At 43.6% G+C, this 18,018-nt stretch overlaps 1 protein-coding gene across 3 annotated transcripts in view; it reads left to right on the forward strand.

Annotated features, from left to right (window-relative positions):
* LOC117807957 (receptor tyrosine-protein kinase erbB-4-like) overlaps nt 1-18,018 on the forward strand; it is a 223,996-nt gene that overhangs the window by 154,012 nt on the left and 51,966 nt on the right. For all 3 annotated transcript variants that reach the window (XM_034677300.1, XM_034677298.1, XM_034677299.1), the window contains exons 4-14: nt 540-674; nt 2,062-2,127; nt 4,214-4,332; nt 5,097-5,238; nt 6,111-6,224; nt 8,870-8,996; nt 9,573-9,646; nt 10,553-10,643; nt 11,503-11,708; nt 13,367-13,499; nt 17,879-17,972. In XM_034677300.1, the coding sequence (XP_034533191.1) occupies nt 540-674; nt 2,062-2,127; nt 4,214-4,332; nt 5,097-5,238; nt 6,111-6,224; nt 8,870-8,996; nt 9,573-9,646; nt 10,553-10,643; nt 11,503-11,708; nt 13,367-13,499; nt 17,879-17,972 (1,301 nt within the window). The remainder of the gene's footprint in view (nt 1-539; nt 675-2,061; nt 2,128-4,213; nt 4,333-5,096; nt 5,239-6,110; nt 6,225-8,869; nt 8,997-9,572; nt 9,647-10,552; nt 10,644-11,502; nt 11,709-13,366; nt 13,500-17,878; nt 17,973-18,018) is intronic.

An 18,018-nucleotide genomic window follows, 5' to 3' on the forward strand; every position in this document is an offset into this window, starting at 1 on the left:
CTGGGTTCCTTAGAGGGAACATTTGCACCAGGATCCATTTAGAGAACCCTCAATTTAAGAACACTACCCCTCCATGAGGATTTGAGAGCCTTTTTGAGTTTTAATCAGGTATCTGATGTCATCCGGTGACATTCAAACTCATTAACTCTGGCTTACTCTGTAAAGCTAAATTCAATTAAATGTAACTTGATGCATAATTAGAAGTCTATACTGACATACATTTAAGAGTTCTTTTCCAGACTGTTTTGTTGACATAGTGAAATCCATTAACTTATTTTCTTGCAGAGGACTTCTTCATGGAACACCATGGCTTTTGGACCTGGCATTGAATTACAGTGTGCATTTGTCAATAGCATTTATCTTCATGCTCAGATGCACTTGAGGGAACACCTTATGCAGCGCGGTACTTTGAGACAAAAAGGATTGGATTCAACCTTGAAGTATTGATTTTCTGCCATGATATACATGTACTATACATTCATGTCTGTGTGCTCATCCCTCTCCCCGCCCTGTCCTGTTTTTTTCTCTTCCCTGTGCAGAGGTACTGAACGGTGGGGTTTATGTGGACCAGAACAAATTCCTGTGCCATGCGGACACCATCCATTGGCGTGACATTATCAAGAACCCCCAGGCTGAGCTGCTGGTGGTTCCATCCAACAATAGCAACCTCGGATGTGAGTACCGCACATGGACGACAAACCAGTGGGACCAGTATCTTTGGATGAAAATCAACAATTTTTAGGCTCTTCTCTGAATTATGAAGGCAAACCACATGCCAACTTACTGTAGACACACAGACACACACACCACCAGTCCAGCAGTCATGCCCCATCTCTTTTTATTCATTCTGTTTGCCTGGCGGTCATTTGGAAGCGAAATCACATAGTGTTAGATCAGCGTGTGAACCTTTCCATTGTAGTGGTCTGGTAGCGGCTCTGCAGCGAGGCCCATGGAGCTGCTGTCTGCTGTGCTCTTTTTAAATTTCAGTGAAGCTGACAGCTGGTTTGAAGCTGCCCACTTCCCCCTGCACCCCCTCCCTTTGTGGTCCCCGCAGTCCCTCAGCTCCCTCTGCTTTGGACATAACAGGCGTCGCTATCCGGCGGACATTCTGTGTCAGAAGAACTGGCTGTTCAAGACAGACTCTCTCAAACTTTTCTGCAGATCTTTGGATGAGTCTGTTGCTCATTTTAAGGGAGGGGGGGCAGAGAAGTTTCTGAAGACCCTCGGAATCAAAACACGTCAGGGTGAACAAATGGGACAGCTGAGGCGCCAAACAGCGAGAAGATGGGGGGGCGATGTTGAAAGTTTCTGTGATGAAAAGGCAAAATGACCTTTCTTTTCCTACAGACAGTGCAGGGTAAAATCTTCTTAAGCATGGCTCGTTGGTACCAGCAGGGCGTCAAACAGCATGCAAAGTTAGTGAGGCTAGAATAAAGTTGCAGAAAGACACTTTCCAGCACAATACGGTGAACCAACGCTGCGGTGTTGATTAGATGCCACTGATGGCGTTGGAGGAGGATGGAAAGCAACAAAGAACGGAGGAGGTGGGCCAAAAAATGACAAGAGAGCGTGTGGGAGTTGAGGTTGCCAAATTGGGGCCCTTTGCCAAGGCATAGTTAGTATTTAACATTAACAACCCCACAGTGGGAGTGGTTGAAGGGGCCGGGTGACAATCTGCTGCACTGTTCCACTTACTCTGTAATTAACCCGTAGTCAATTAAGGCTGGATGATGGGCTACAGGCAGATGAAGGCTGTGAGTGCTCTGTCAGGTCCCACTTTGCCTGTGCGAGCGCTCGACGGATGGGAGTAGGAGCCTGTCTTTCACGGTTATGTTTCCAACGAGCCACAAGTCGCCACACTGACTCTGGGTGTATTGTCGGATGAGCGGAGGAGATTCGACAGATCTGTCACTGTCACTAGTCAGAGAAGCTGTGAGGGTACGCGTGAGGGCATGATTACGCTTTTAATGCGTGAAGGGGGGCCTTTATTTTTATACACTATATATCCAAAGTTTGTGGAGAAGTTGTCTGATGCACGGTCCTGATGTTCTTGTCCTGCAGGCCGGCGCTGTCACCGCTCATGTAACGGGCGCTGCTGGGGCCATCAAGAAGACCAGTGTCAAACCTGTGAGTATGCACACACACTGAAACACACCTACAGTCATCCTGGAATGCCAAAGTGTGACTAATAAAGCATTACAGATACTGATTTAATGGATAGTTTGACAATTTGTGAACAATGCTTATTTGCTTCCAGAAGAGAGATGGGGAAATCAATGCCTCTTATGTCTGCATGTTAAGTACGGACCAGGAGCCAATGGGTGGTTAGCTTATACCTAAAGCACGTATATGTATCTATCAGTCTGTAGACAACGCTCTTATTAGTGGGTGTGGCTCTGTTACTGTAGTCTCCCCTCCTCCTTTGAATGCTGCACACCTGAGCGTAATTAGCAATCAGTGAGTGGCAGCTGGCGTACTGTACAGGAAGTGCAGAGACAGTTGCTGACACAGGATGGACAGATGCATGGTGAGGAGTGCTTTTCTTATTTTCCTGAGCAGGTCTTCAGTTAGCTAGGTTTCATTTTAGTCTGGGCTGCACCTGCACATAGTCCAGTTTCCAGTCTTCGTTTAATCGCCTTGCTGTTAGGTCGTTTAGCACCAGTTCGCTGCTGTTCCGTGTCTTCCTGTCTTTTGTAGTCTCCAGTCTCATCCTGTTTTCATGTGTTGTTTTCCTGTATTTCAATATTTTTGTGTTTCATTTATCACTCCCTCGCTGCAGAATTGTTTAAAACCTCATGTCCCTTTCATGTGTTGTGGTCTCCACATGTTGACGCCTTGCTTTTGTTACAGAGGCCATTACATATTTCTGCAAAGGGGCGAAAAGAAAACACGCTTCAAAGTGAGCTTGGAGGTGTTGATGTTTTTAACTTTTAACAGCCAAGCTAAATGATCCCCCCTGCGTTTAGGCTTTAGGCTATGATGTGTTAAGCTGTCCCGATTTAAGTTATGCACTCCCACATAGGCTGTGGTGAGATTCACAGCTATTGTTGAGCAACTTTGGAAATAGATTTCACTCTATTCCTTAGTCTTTGCAACCCTACTTAAGCTTTATCATTGAACACAAGGCTTTTAATATTTCCAAGACCTCTGTAGCCCAAAATGAAGGTAAGGATCTTTTAGAGGTCACAGCATCAGTGAGATAAATAAGGAAGAGAAGCATGGACTGGAAATGAAGTAACCGTAAGTATCAACAAAGAGGAAATTGGTAGCTGACAAAGTAGTTCCCTGTTTAATTGCAATTCTGCTGTTGTGTTCATGTCGCTGAGATCCAGAGAGTAACTGGCCTGTTTTTCACAGACTAATAGACTTCTGGGCCTCGTTTTATTTTTCACTTCTGCATCATTATGCTCCCAACACAGCAGAGAGTGAGCACAGCAGTTTTTAATGCCTCAGCTTCAAGCTCCTGCTGGCTCACTGGCTGGTACATCTCCTAATGTACCAACAATGTGTGGGAGGCGCTTCTTTAGCACAAGTATTGGAGCAACTTTGATGCACTAGGTACCAGCCACATCCAAGTGATATTGCTGGGCTAATAATACGGCTTCCTTTTAAAGTAGTGTTGCAATAAAAGGAAGGGAATATTTCCCTGGATGCCGCAAGAGTTGGCAAAGCAGTGAAGAAAGCTAGGCTGGGAATTATCCGCACAGTTGGAAGGTGTCTTTGGCCTGTTAGTCCACTTGGCGGCAAACAATTGTCATATATGTGCAGACACGGTGAATCAGTGGGGTTCGGTTTCAATTGGTTTCTCCGGGGAAACCAATTGAGCGGACTCCTTCAGCGGCCAACTTCAGAGTGGTACCTGTGAGCTGAAGTGCAGCTGCAATTTTCTTGAAACAGAGCTTAAGCTGGACAACAAGAGGCTTGTTCAAGGACACCTCCAGAGCAGTTGTTGAGAGAAAAGACAGTGCCTCCGTGTTTTTTTAAAAACCGTCTGGGCACTCAAGCAAGCGACCTTGTGGTCACGAACCTTCTCGTCTGACCTTTAGGTTGGCCAAACCCCTAATTTGTTTCTGCCTGAGCTCCACACCAGACAATGTTTGCGTGCAACTGTAACGTGAGAGGAAGGTTGTGGGTGGTGGTATTGTCTCTTCTTATGAGTGTGAATTTGTGTGTCAGACCTTTAAAATTCTCTCTTTTTTCACTTCCTGGGCAGTGACAAAGACGGTGTGTGCAGAGCAGTGTGACGGTCGATGCTTTGGGCCCTACGTCAGCGACTGCTGCCACCGCGAATGTGCCGGCGGCTGCTCGGGCCCCAAGGACACGGACTGCTTCGTACGTCAGACAGCACACGAACACACACACACACACACAAACAGGCTGTCACCATCTTTATCACTCCTTCCTTCTCTTTCTTAACTTTCTTTAGCTGCTCTTTTCCCACATTTCCTTCTTCATCCAAAGACTAAAATAGCAGTCTCACCGCCCCAGCCTCATCCCCTTTATCACCCTCCACTCCACGTGTGTTTTTGTGCAACATCTGTTCGTCATCCTCCCCGCCCGGACTTCTCCACGTTGTTTACCAGCTGATAAATTGTTTGTCATTTTACGGGGCGGTAAAAGACTGACGCAGTGTTGGCACTTGGAAGAACAAATTGGTGATTTAGTGTTCCAATTAGTATCCCGTTTATCACCCCAAGTTCTTCTTATTTCACATGCAGCAGACAAGCACATGAACGCACAGTGACGGGGATGATATTGTAGCTGTAATTCACAGAACGGCTCATCCAATTCAATTACAGCCTGTGGCCACAGACAACAAAACATTTAAAAGGTTTATGGGACAACTTACAAGCATTTACATCATGGCTGTGGATCAATTGCTCCAATCTTTCTCCCATTCGGTGTTCAGAGGCGAGGAGCGGCTGCGTGATACGCATGTAGCCGTTCTACGTAAAAATGAAATGCTGCTGTAATACTCTTTCATTCAGAGAGACTTATGGGAGGAAAATCCTCCTTTGCCCTGTAATGTCACCCCCATGAGAAGTCTGTCTGGCGTGCTCTGCCTTCAGCTGACTCTACTTATGTGCTTTCCGCAGGCTTGCACCAATTTCAACGACAGCGGAGCTTGTGTGACCCAGTGCCCTCAGCCATTCGTGTACAACCCCACATCTTTTCAGCTGGAGCACAACCCCAGAGCCAAGTACACCTATGGAGCCTTTTGTGTCAAGAAATGCCCACGTGAGTCCAGATCTGCTTGTGATGCATGTATATCCAAGCAGCTGCAAATGCATTCAGTGACTGGAGGATCAAACTGCCTGTGGAGGAGGTGTCCAAAGTAGGGCACCAACTTACCATGTATGTCTCTACTGCTTTTGCCACTAAAATCCAGTGATAAGTCAGAATTTTGGATTCATTTTTTATATTCTAAATTCTAGAAAAGTTGAAGTTCATTGTTGAAATGATCATATTTCAGCAGGGGCTTCTGCCACTTGTTGGAAACGCCCCTCCACACTGAAGTGGTGTACATAAGAGCTCCGTATGATGCTCTTAATTAAGTTTTTAATGCAGTGCAAACTGAAGAAGCATTTATTCTGTTTCATAGAATAAAATTCCAGACAATTATTTCAAGTCAAGATGAATTACTCAGACATAAATAGTGTATCTCAATCAAGCAGTCGCTTCGCCATCTGTTTCAACGTCTGCCAGCTGAAAGCAAGTAAATCTAGTAGTCTAGTAGAGTTCTCACTTTGCCAGTGATATGAAGTCAGAGTGCAGCAGTAAATCATCCAGCATGCATTAAAAGTCAAGCTACAAAAGCAGATTGCATATTCAAGTTCCACTGATCATCAAACAGGCACACAACAGTCGCACTTTACCACTGCTGCCACCAAGCACTAATTTGATTCATTACTTTTGCTGAGCAATATAGCCTTAGACCATTAGTTTTCATCATTATACAAATGTGATTAAAACACAATCAATTTCTTGCAATTAGAGCGCTCTTTCCAGGAAATTGTTCCAAGACTGAATGCTGCACTTTGAATTTATATTTTCAAATTAGTTTATACCACTTATCAGCATTTTTTTGTGTGTGTGTGTATCGCCATTAGATAATTTCGTGGTGGACCACAGCTCCTGCGTCAGAGCTTGTCCCAGCAACAAGATGGAGGTGGAGGAGAACCGGATCAAGATGTGCATCCCCTGCACCGACATCTGTCCGAAAGGTAAAGCACGGTACAAATGTCAAGGGTTGGATTTGACACCATGTTCTGTGAAGTTTTGAATTACACTGACTGGACAAATCTGGGGTTTTATAGCCTGGCATCACCAAACCAGCAACCTATCAGTCCACTTTCAATTCCCAATTAGTGTTATCAATAGCCTCTTGGTGCAACAGCCAATCAGAGCACATCACTTAGATCTTAGATGTTTAATCCTGAGAAGAGAGTGGATTTAGAGCATCTGTCCAAAGAGCTCAAAGGTTCCTCCTTCCCATTTTTTTCTGCATCTCCAACAAGGTCTAAAAACTTGATGATAAGGGAAATAAGTTGACACATTTGGTGATGCAAGATCCAGGCTAAGTCCCTGTACTTTTAGAAAGCACTACATCTAGATCAGGGACCTTATGATGGCTAACTGGGACTTTACAAAGACCCTAACCCATGGGGTAGAAACCCATCAAGTTCTTTTAAAATTGAGCTCCTGGTGATAGTTCCTGCAGTGGAAAGGCATCTTTTGTATGTTTGCCATACAGTGATGTAGTTGTCACTGCATGAAGTATGTTTAGTTGAGACTGAAGAGCTAGTGAAGTTAAGTAGTCTCTGGTTTTCACAGTATTTTAAAAAGTAAAGCCAGATTCAGTCATTCTTCATGGATTGAGCTTCACAGTTAGGGATGCAAAATGTTGTCTTTGATATTTATAATCCATAAAGCAGAAACAGCTGCCAGTGGTCTCAATCCTAGTCCTGTTTGAATCATAGATTAACCCCACTCTGATTGGATCTTGTGTTAATCTTCCTACAAGCCCAAATAATTCTGCAGTGTAATCACACTCATGAATCTGCATACCAGGATGAAGATCACTAATATCACTCCCATCCTTGAACTCCTGGTCTGACTTTGTCCAAAGTTGGAGAAGTGAAGCATCAGTGTTTTAGTGTCATCATGTTGTTTGGTCTGATGGTTGCACTAAAAGTACATGTCAAAGTTTGACACTTTGAGTGAGCCTTAACTGCTACCACTGGTCCAATTTTGATGAAACTAGGAGCGATGATGTATTTTATTGCCCATTGGTCCAGAGAGAGAGTCTGCATCGCTCATAACCGGTGACGGTTGCCTTGTGAGATTGTCAAATTTGTCTCAGTGCAGAAATAAACTGACAACGGAGAGGATTTGACACAAACACAAAAAAACACTGGTGCAATGTCAGCTCGATGCAACACAGAGAACAAAGTGTGAGGGGCGCTAAGTAGGGAGCAGCAACTCAGTGTATAATATGGAAGATTCTCAATTACAGACCAATTCTTCCAGGAACTGCATTTACTGTATGCACAAGAGCTTATGCAGCTAAACCATTTTAATCTAATAGCTTTATGCTAACAGTGATGATACTGGATCAACGGTATAGCGCACAAGAATAACTTTAAAAGCCTTACAGGAAAAGTAATTTATTTTATGGGAGCCGGCTAAGCCTTTTATGCTATAATAAACAAAGTCGCAGCTGATTTATTTATTCCAATGTACCCACCAAAATATCAACATCTGTCCAGATTCAGGACATGAAACACGGCTGTCTTCACCAAAATCTTCATCCCTGAATATCCTGAAGAGTGAATTTAAAAGCCATATGCATGATTATTGTATGTATCATGAAGCCTCATTACCTCCATTTACAACATTTGTATTATTAGTTAATGAAACTTGATAAGTAGGCATGTTATGTGTGATTTTAATGATGTAGGATGATCTCTGCCTTCTTCTTAAAGAAACTGATGTAAACATGTATTGCATTCTCATTACACACCGGATAAATATGACAAATATAGCAAACAAAGGTCAAATATCTGCTTCCTCCATCTATCAAAATGTTAATTAACACAAAGTGGTCCCACAACAAGAAGCAGCTCTAACCTGCTCAGTAATTACAACTCCTTTATGCGACACTGTGAGCTAAATACCTATAACGTCTGGTGTGAAATTAAACCGCATTACTCCAGTTCAATACGGAGGATTAGCTCCTTCATCATATTGTTCACACAAAAGGTAAACGATCTGCCCTTTCTCTTCAGCGAGGAAGACAATGGTGTTTTCCTGCCGGCTCCATGTTAGGGCTGCAGCATCCATTGATTGGCTAATCTCTTGATTACATCGTCACGCAGCAGGGAGGGGTTAATGAGGGATAGCCCAAGGAACTGTGGGAAATGATAACAAATTAACATTTCAGATATGGAATTGGCTGGTATAAATCACTATCAAAAACTGGTTACACCACTTAATGCAAGCCTTATTCATCATCCCCCCTCTGCCTCTGTCAGAAAGACTTGGCTCACACCAGACCAGCAAGTGTAATTAATGCAGATGTAATGAATTCATTAAAGGGAGGAATTGGCTGTGGACTGGCCCATGCTTTCATCAAAAGACATCCGATGCATGCAGAGGGACCACGGCCTTGCTTATGCACCAAAGCATGGGTAAATTTTCATGATGGAGTATTAAGAATTAAGGTGACAAATGGCTAATAGTAGTGCAAGGCTATGTAAGGACACTCTGCATCTACACTACAGCAGTAAATCTGCTTGCACCCAAAGCAACTGGAAAGTTAATTGTTTTTGAATAAAACATGATTTTGTGTTTGCATTTGTTTGATCAGTGTGCGATGGAATAGGAACAGGCAGCCTGCAGACAGCTCAAACAGTGGATGCCAGCAACATTGATAAATTTGTCAACTGCACCAAAATCAATGGCAACCTCATCTTCCTCATCACGGGGATTAAAGGGTAAGTGATGGCTTGAAACCTCACACGCATGCTTTCAGAGATTGATTTTAAGATTCAGCTGTATGCCACACAAACTCATGGTCCCCTGGTGTCTCTGCAGAAGTGTGGGGGTTAGTTTAGCTGAGCAATATGTATAGAAACCCCCTTATAATGTTGGAGAATACACCATGAAATGATCCAAACATGGCTGAGCAGAATATGAGAATCCATTTGGTGTAACGTTTGTTTCCACCTGCTGAAGGCCAATTTAAACTCTCCTTATGGCTCTGCTTTGGTCTCCACCATTAACGCCTCCACTTCCTACCATCGTACTGTAACCAGGAGAGGTTCCCTGATTTTGGTACATGAGCCATGTGCTCTGTTCAGTCAGAAACCACTACCCCAGCATCCCACAGCTCCCAGAATACACGCCTATGTAACCATGAATGTCATGCTTTGTTATGAGGACTGTGTTTCTAGTCTGCGACCTGAAGAACTGTTTCATGATTCACTTCATACTACAGCTGTGTGTGCACCCTTTTATTTCATGAAGTGAGCACTCATTCTCTGTGTCTGCTCTGTGTTTGTTTTCTTCAGGGACATGTATCATGGTATTGGACCTTTGGATCCAGAGCGTCTTAACGCGTTTCGCACTGTGAAGGAGATCACAGGTGAGAATGCCTCACTGGAGTCACCTTGGAAAAATTGAGTGAACAAAACAATATTATTACGCCGAGTGTGTGTGTGTGTGGATGTTTGTGTGTGTGTGTGGATTATGTGGCCTCTGAGGCAGTGAAGGAAGGCTTTTAACAGGAAAGTGGAAAGCTGTTTTTTTGTTGGTGAACTCTAAAATGTGCTCTAGTGGATATGATGTTGTTGCGAGTGTGTATGTCTGATAGTTATACGCGCTTACAGTAGATTCTGCTTGTGAGTGTATTTATTCATTAACCATTAGAGGCCCTAAGGGATGAGTAATACATTGTATACAGCACCTTTTGTCATATTAAACTGCAACTTGCAGTTGAGCCAAACAGCAAATGGAGTGAAACTGCATTTTCATAATGAAAACCCGAGCAATAAGGAAGAGCAATGGCTGTTCTAACTCAGCTATTTCCTGCTCTACCCCTTTAATGTCATTTCCACAGATCCTGATTTGATATAATCAGTCATTAAGGCAAGTGTAAGTGGACAGATTGTGCAGCATATTAAATCCATTCTTTTAATTACCGTATATTGTCTTCTCAGAGCACATTTCCTGCAAAGAATGGGTTCTAGCTCCAACTTCATGAGAGGCACTGAACTTCCAAGACTAGAAATTGCAATGCTTTTCTAATTAGAATAAATGGACGAAACGATTCTTTTTATTTCCTTCTGCTTTAATTCCTTGATTGATTGAATGCATGCAAGACTTCTGTTCCTCTATCTCCCTCTTGTCATTTTTACAGAAAGGTACATTTGATAAAGTAGATACCTTCCCTTTGGGGGAGAGCTTCATTTTCACTTAAGAGTTTTGTTGTCCTGTACTTCAGGTAGGGGTATCTTAAAAATGAAAGCCTCTGTTTTATGTGATGTAAAAGGTTACCTCAACATCCAGTCTTGGCCTGAGAACATGACGGATCTGAGCGTGTTTTCCAACCTGGCGACTATCGGAGGAAGAACCCTCTACAGGTATGTCTAAGTGTTTCCCCTCACATTGCTTTCATCATGCTCCCTTGGATAACTCACTCATTTGAAACCACGCTGGTGTGAAATCATTAAAGCAAATTAATTAAGGCAAAGCTGCAAGGTTAGAGAATCAAGATTCAACTGTCGGCTCCCCCTCCCAGATGATCGTGTTCGACAGTATGCAGACGACACCCCTTAAAGTGGTTCTTAAATTAGACTATATGCAGACGACACACTCCTATTTCTAGCAATCCCGTTCCCTCGTTCTTGCTGATTGTCTGTGTTATGGAGGCCGCTGATGTTGCCTGTTAGCTGTGGCCTGTGTTGCTCTGCAGAGAGCCTCTTTGAAGCATCACTGTGATGCAGCTCTGATTAGCCCCGTTTTGTTAACAGGTTCTATGTTTGCTTGCGAGTAGCATATTCGAGGCGTAGCACAGGCAGAGTCAAAGGAGACCTGGCGATGTTTCTTCCATTGATGAACTTGTGGCTCAGCAGTTTTCCACTCTGAGCTGCATCCTACTTATCTCTGTGTTTGTGCTTTATTTCTATCTCCTCAATTATTCCTGTTCTACGTCTATTGACTTTGTCTTTAACCTGCCATGATTATTTCCTACTCTGCTGTTATCTTTGTTATTCTTATCCTTTTTCATTTCTGTGTTTTCTCAGTCTTCTCCTCTGTGTTTTCTTTTTTGTCCTTCCTCTGTTCTTGTCGGTGTTGTTCTCAAATCCTCCAACTATCTCTGGTGTCTGCCACATTCACTTCTTCCATTCTTTCTCTTTCTAAGTCTCTTTTGTATTCCTGTTCTCTGTCTTCTTCATCATCCTTTAATCCGTTCTTTTTCCTTCCTCTGTCACTCTCTAGCGGAAGCGGCATTTCTCTGTTGATCCTGAAGCAGCGTTGGATCTCCTCGCTTCAGTTCCAGTCTCTGGACGAGATCAGCGCCGGAAACGTCTACATCTTCAACAACAGTCGGCTGTGCTTCTACAACACGGTCAACTGGACGACGCTTTTCAGGACCCCGAACCAGAAGGTCCTCATTCGGAACAACCAAGACCCGAAGGAATGCAGTAAGTAGTTTATAGTGGAAGATAAATTCCCCCAATTTGATACTGTTTGCAATGGCAGATGTATCCATGTGTTTTGGTTGAAACATCACACACTTGGACTTAAGTATAAGAACACAAAGAAACTGAATTATGAAATGTTTCCTGCAAACATTGTTAAATAGATTCACAGTTAAACCGTGGATATTTCTACCAGAACCCTCTTTGGAAACTAAGGACTCATTTCTCTCTATTTGTTTGTCTGATGCAACATTTCAGTGGAAAAATCGACTTGTATTCTTAAACTGAATAAACAACTGACTGCAGATTCAGAGAATGCCACATTTGTACCAAGTAAAGCCCAAATGTTGGCAGCATTTGCCCAAATTAATTAAGTCTGAACAAATATGAAAATGTCTTGAGCAACTGAGAAACCGTGACGAAGTGACAGCTTAATACATTCTCTGTCTCCATCACAAAGATGTTCAGCTGTAAGCCAAAAAAGTGTTGTTTTTCAATTTAACGATTTAATAATAAGCCTTTTATATTCAGTCTTACATGCATATGTTGATGTGTGGACGCAGAGCATGCAGGTATTTCCAGTACACATGCTTGCACACATTCAGCTGTAAACACCCATTTAGCTCCCTCTTCTTTGTGCTTCCTTTAGACCTCTAATTAATTCCAAACTTAGACTCCCCTGATATCTTTGCAAATCCAACTCCACCCCTGCCTCGCACACTGACATACCCGTTTCCTTGGCAACTGTGTCACTCTGGCTGCTTGGCCATGAAAGCCCTTATTCAGCTCGCTGTGAGCAAAGTGCTTAATGTGTCATGCACAGAGGTGGATTTAAGCTCACTGCAGGCCGCTGGGAAGTGAACACCTGATGGAACAGAGTCTGCATGAGGCTTTGGCCGCAGATGTGGAAATGTTAAGCTTCTGAAAACTAGGGAGAGGAAAAAAAAACGCTCACACTTCACACATCAGCATGTTCACGGTTAGACTGAGTAAAAAGTAGGCACCAAGTTTCAGGGAACACAACATGCTGTAGATCTCACAGGAAGTAACTTTAACTCTGAAGATATTCAAGAACTTGGGAAAATAATCTCTACTTCATGGATCCATAATTCAGATACACACAGAGAGATAACTAGCAAACAGAGATGTGGACCACTGTAGTTTTCTTGTCCCTGCAGCCGGTGGTTGATATCATTAGCCAGTTAATGAGTGCAGTGTGTTCCAGATCGATTGATAGGGCCTAACACAGGCCTCTTCATTAGGCTCACCCTCCCCCTGTCTACCATTGACCGTTCGGCTGTTGACAAAGGGCTCAGCGCCTGCTGGGCGATACTGCCGGGGACGTGGGTGTCACTCAGGATGGAGGGCACACCGAGTCCGATGAACAGCATCGATTGTTGTGGTTTGACTTGAAAATAAAAAGGGGCTCCAGGGTTGTGTTTGGGGCGGTCTTTAATAGTGGAGGTGTGGGGAATACCAATGTTTACTCACACAGCTGGGCAGCCTTTGGCTAGAAGAACACACGAGGACAGATGTGTACATGCAAGTCAACACTTATCACTGAGTCTGAATACAGAATAGCTTCACTATCACTCTGGAACGTTAACACATGCTTCCAATGTGCATATTTTATTTAAATCATCCCTTCCTTCTTTTTGCAGCTCAACAGCGGATGATATGTGACCAGATGTGTTCGGACGACGGGTGCTGGGGTCCAGGGCCGGACCAGTGTCTGTTCTGTCGGTATTTCAGGCGAGGTCGTACCTGTGTCGAGTCCTGCAGCCTCTTCGATGGGTGAGCATTTATCATTTTTAAAGAATCTGAGTATTCCAAATGTGAACAATTGGATCTGATCTGTCATATATCTTTAAAAATGACCCTGATGTGAGCTGTTTCCTTAATGCAAGCTCATCAAGGTACCAGTAGACTCCTTTAATCCCCCTACAAACAGTCATACATGTCAAGCAGATGAAATACAATCAATTTGAACAGCTTTGATGCATGGGAATGAAATGCTCTCAAGGGCTCTGGAGGAGGAGAGTCTAATTGCCGATTGGCGCCAATGTAATGAGATGAACCAATAAGGTATTTCACACCACTTAACGCGGATAGTTAAAGGAACATTTGGCTGCTTGTTTCATCCATCGTCCAAAATCAATTTGAATATCTCGTGGAAGTGTTATATCTTATTACAAATTGCCCATTTGGGCTGACAGAGGAGATTGTTTTGTGCTCAGAGCTATGAAATGACTGACATCTACGACAAAAGCCCCTCAGAGTGCCCTCACAATCCACTGATGTTCTGTTTTCAGGCTGAATAATTGCATTCAGGTCATTGCTTTATGCTTCCAAGAGGCACATCAAACAGATCACTGCCAGCTCACCTGGGGAGCCACACTTCTTTGTAGATGTGGTTTCCAGCCTTTTGTGCTTCTCTTGAATGAACGCGGAGATGTTGTGAATCGTAACACTTGAAAGCATCCGTCTAAAATAAGACTGCACCAGTAGCGTCTGCCACAAGATAAATATGACTTTCTTGCAAGCAGTGATGTCAAGCTACTGTTTCCCTGAGGGGGGAAGAAGAAGGGAGCGTGCACGCGTGTGTGTGCGAGGGAGATGGGTGTATAAGAGCGAGCAACCCTCGGTCATGTTGACTTGTTGCTGGTCCTTCCCCGGCAATGCTTGTAGGAGGGAGGCTTTGAAGTTGCCGGGAAAAAACAGCTCACAGCCAAGGCTTTGAAGAAGACTGGTGAGGAAGAGGCGCGTGGCAGGGAGCCGCTGAAGCACACTTGTTTCTTATACTGTAAATACAGTCGGTCGCTGTGATGCATTGTGAGGGAATATTCAACATTTCTCTCTCGGTGTCACCGTCCTGAACCGTGACATCAAACTGTCGATAAGCTAAAGGTTCCTCCGGTGTAAGAAGTCGCCCCCTGCCTAGTGCCGTGCCTTCAAGAACCTTTGGCACGCAAAGTGAGATGGAAACCTTTGATAGCCTGCACTTTTCCCCCCAGTGACTACTACTATATGCTCTCTCTAGTAGAAAAAAATATATAACTCCAGCTGATACAAAAGTACTTTTGCACTGCAAAAACTCAGCCTGTGTGTACGCCTCCTAGGTGATGGCAGGTTACCTGAATGTTCTGTATCTTAATTGCAGTCATTAAAGTACATAACGTATTTAAAATTGCATGTTCTTCAAATAGAAACATGATGCTAACGTGAAGTTATGACCAATTTAAAGTAAAGGTTTCTTGAAAGGATTATGCATTGTGAGCAGATTCTTCTGGAGACAGGGTGAGCAGGACCCTGATGTAATTTGAAAGTACAATAAGTTTAACAGAATCGTATGAATCAGCACCACACATCACTGGACTTTAAAACGGTTCTGTAAAATGTTTACTTCACACGCCATCTTTAATTTGTAGATTTCTCTCTGGTCGTCTACAGTTTTTGCGTCTTAAACCTCTTCAGCCTTTCCTTTGATGTTTCCGTCTCTGCTTTTTTCCATCATAAACAAATCAAAATCAACTTCTTCATAGACTTTAGAAGAACCAATTACATTCAAGAGCATGAAATGCAAGTTTCCAAGTCTTTCAATCTTCAAACTTGTGCAAGGAACTCTCAGCCCGCGGCCCTCCTGCCTGTTCTGCCTTATCTTTGCACATCAACATTCAGCTGGACATTGACAACCATTTTTAAAGTTTCATGTTGCTGCGTCTTCAGTGGTTTAATATCAAAGTCGCTGATCTACATACAGTATAAGGGGTTCTTCTATATGTAGTTAAGATTTAGTTGATGTCCCTCTTTGTTCTGGATCTATCCTGGTGGACTTTACATCTCCACAGAATAAAGTGGGAGCTCATTAAATATGTTTTCAGGATGGAGATTTTTAGACCTTAAGATTCCTGAGCTCGCCCTCGTTATATGTCTCCATTCTTAATGAGGAAAGGCACTAATTCCCTTTAGTTCTTACGTCTTTTGAATAAAACAAAGGAGGAGCGAAGGAGTCGAGAGGGGAAAAGAAAACGTCTGAGATGCTGTCCACTGGGGTTTGTGGGAGGAGGGAGGAAGCGGATTAGGGAGACGCTGAAAGTGTTTAATTAAAAAAGTTGCTCCAGTGGGTTGGCCATGCTCTGGCTTGCTGAAGGTTTGGAGGTCTGAATTGTGGGCACAGTCCTGCTTAAATTCCTGCTAAAACAGGGCTAATCCCCCATCAGGCCATCCCCCTACGGGGCCTTGGCACACACTTCCAGCCGTGAAGGGGGCCAATCAGGAGGAACGGCTTTGACAGAATGGAAATGACCCTGGGGAGCACCGCTGCCGAGGTCTTTGTCTCTAACCCATTCTCCTACATGTATCTCTTTTTTCCACTCAACCAACAAAAGAGACATCTCTCTGCCGCCTGGGCCCTTTTCTAAAGGATTCCCCTGGACGGAGCTTCCAAGAGAGAAATCTAATTTATTTTGGAACAAGGGAAAGAAAGACGAGGGAGAAATGTAAAGAGAGCAAGGGGAGTTTCCTTTGAGCCCTAAAAAACATCCCTAAAATCAGCGCTTTCTGTAACTGTAAGTCTGAATGTTTGAGGTGAACCAGGAGGACCGTTTAAAAAAAAACACCTGAAATGAAAGCTGAGCGAGAGGAAATGACGGGTTTTATCATGACTGTTTTCTGCACTTTGATGTGATACCGTTGAAACCTCAAGTGTCAAAATGTCTCTTTTCTTATGTGTAGCTTTTAGAACCGCCAAGTCTTAAAAGGCTTTCATGAAATTCAACCCTTAAAAATGCATAAAACACACACACCCGCAGGGGATCCCAATTTCTAAGTGCAGGATCACATAAAAACAGCTCGGAAGGAAGAATCTCTGATTTTTTATTCCGCCCTGGTAGACATCGCATGCAAATACAAACAAAACACTCCGAGGGAGTCGTTCTGATTATCTCTGCACTGTGAGAAAAGGCCTCATTTGTAACTGGGTGAATCCCCCGATGAGGAAGTCTGTCCTCCACTGGCTGATCGATTTCCTCTGATGTGGAAAGTGTTTTTGATCGGCCGTTGTTGTTATTGACAGTGGCCTTCCTCGGGTTGCCTGAGACGCCGGACTTCAAAAACAGGAGATAATGCCATGAATTGGACCCAAACAAAGGGAGAAATTTATAGATCGGAGGCTTGTACACACAGATACACACACATCAGGGTTCAACAGCATGGCCCGAGGCTCTGTGAAGCTCCTGACGTCTGGATTGCTGTGTATAAACCCGGTATTGAGCTCTATTGTTTACCTCTACTCCTTCAGAAGTCTAAGTGGGAAAACAAAAGCATCATGATCTACCGGAAGTTTCTTTTTAGCGTACTCCCAAAAGGCCTGGAGGCCCCCCTGAGAGATTCAACTATCATAAAAACATGCTGAGAGGAACAGCTTGTGACTGAAGAAGGAGGAAACAGAGTGTTTGTGGTGGTAATGCATGGGCTGACGTACGCAGGACTTTCCTCCAGGATGTAGAAGTTTAAGTTTAAACCCATTGATACAATCCTAAAACAACAGGATGTCCTTCACTACCTTCCTTGTCTTCTAACATCTCTCTACAGACTCTGGAGTCTCTGGTTTTGTGGCCTTAGACTTCAAATTTTGGACCTGAACGTACCAAAAAATGTCCCCAGAGGATTAGTCCTCATTAGACTACAGTTGACGGGCTCTAAGACCACATTGCCTTATCTCCTATTCCAATCAATCTTCTCCCTTTTCTCATTCACCACCACTCTTACTTCCTCCTCCCTCAGAGCATCCCCCTCGTGTTTGTCCATGATTTAAAAAGCTGTTCATTATTCATAGGCCTCTTCTGTTAACATATTGACCATACTAAGCCTTTTACTTGATCAAATACTCTAAGGCAGCCAGCTACCCTGAGTGCCCCTTTACCAGCGGGCACTCCGGTAGGCGCTGTGTAGATGGGCAGCAGAAAATGAAGCTTCCACCTTTCCTTTTTTTTTTGATGCTGTATCACATGTTGGTTTAAAATCAAAAGGCTCCAATGTTCAGCTTGTTCTAGTATGCACACGGCGTACTTCAAAATCCTCCCTCAGCAGGCTCTTAATCAATATTTCAATATGGGTATGCTCTCAAATCTATAATACATTCATCTCCGTCTCAATTTTCCTCTCTTTTTCAGGGAAATTCGAGAATTCGCCAACGGATCCGTGTGCCTGGAGTGTGATAGCCAGTGTGAGAAGATGGATGGGAACACCATGACGTGTCTCGGCCAGGTAAGAGTCCACTCTAGACCCCCACAAATACACAACTTCCTCTCCA

The sequence above is a fragment of the Notolabrus celidotus genome, chromosome 24 (assembly GCF_009762535.1).
Source record: "Notolabrus celidotus isolate fNotCel1 chromosome 24, fNotCel1.pri, whole genome shotgun sequence".
NCBI classification, from domain to species: Eukaryota; Metazoa; Chordata; class Actinopteri; order Labriformes; family Labridae; genus Notolabrus; species Notolabrus celidotus.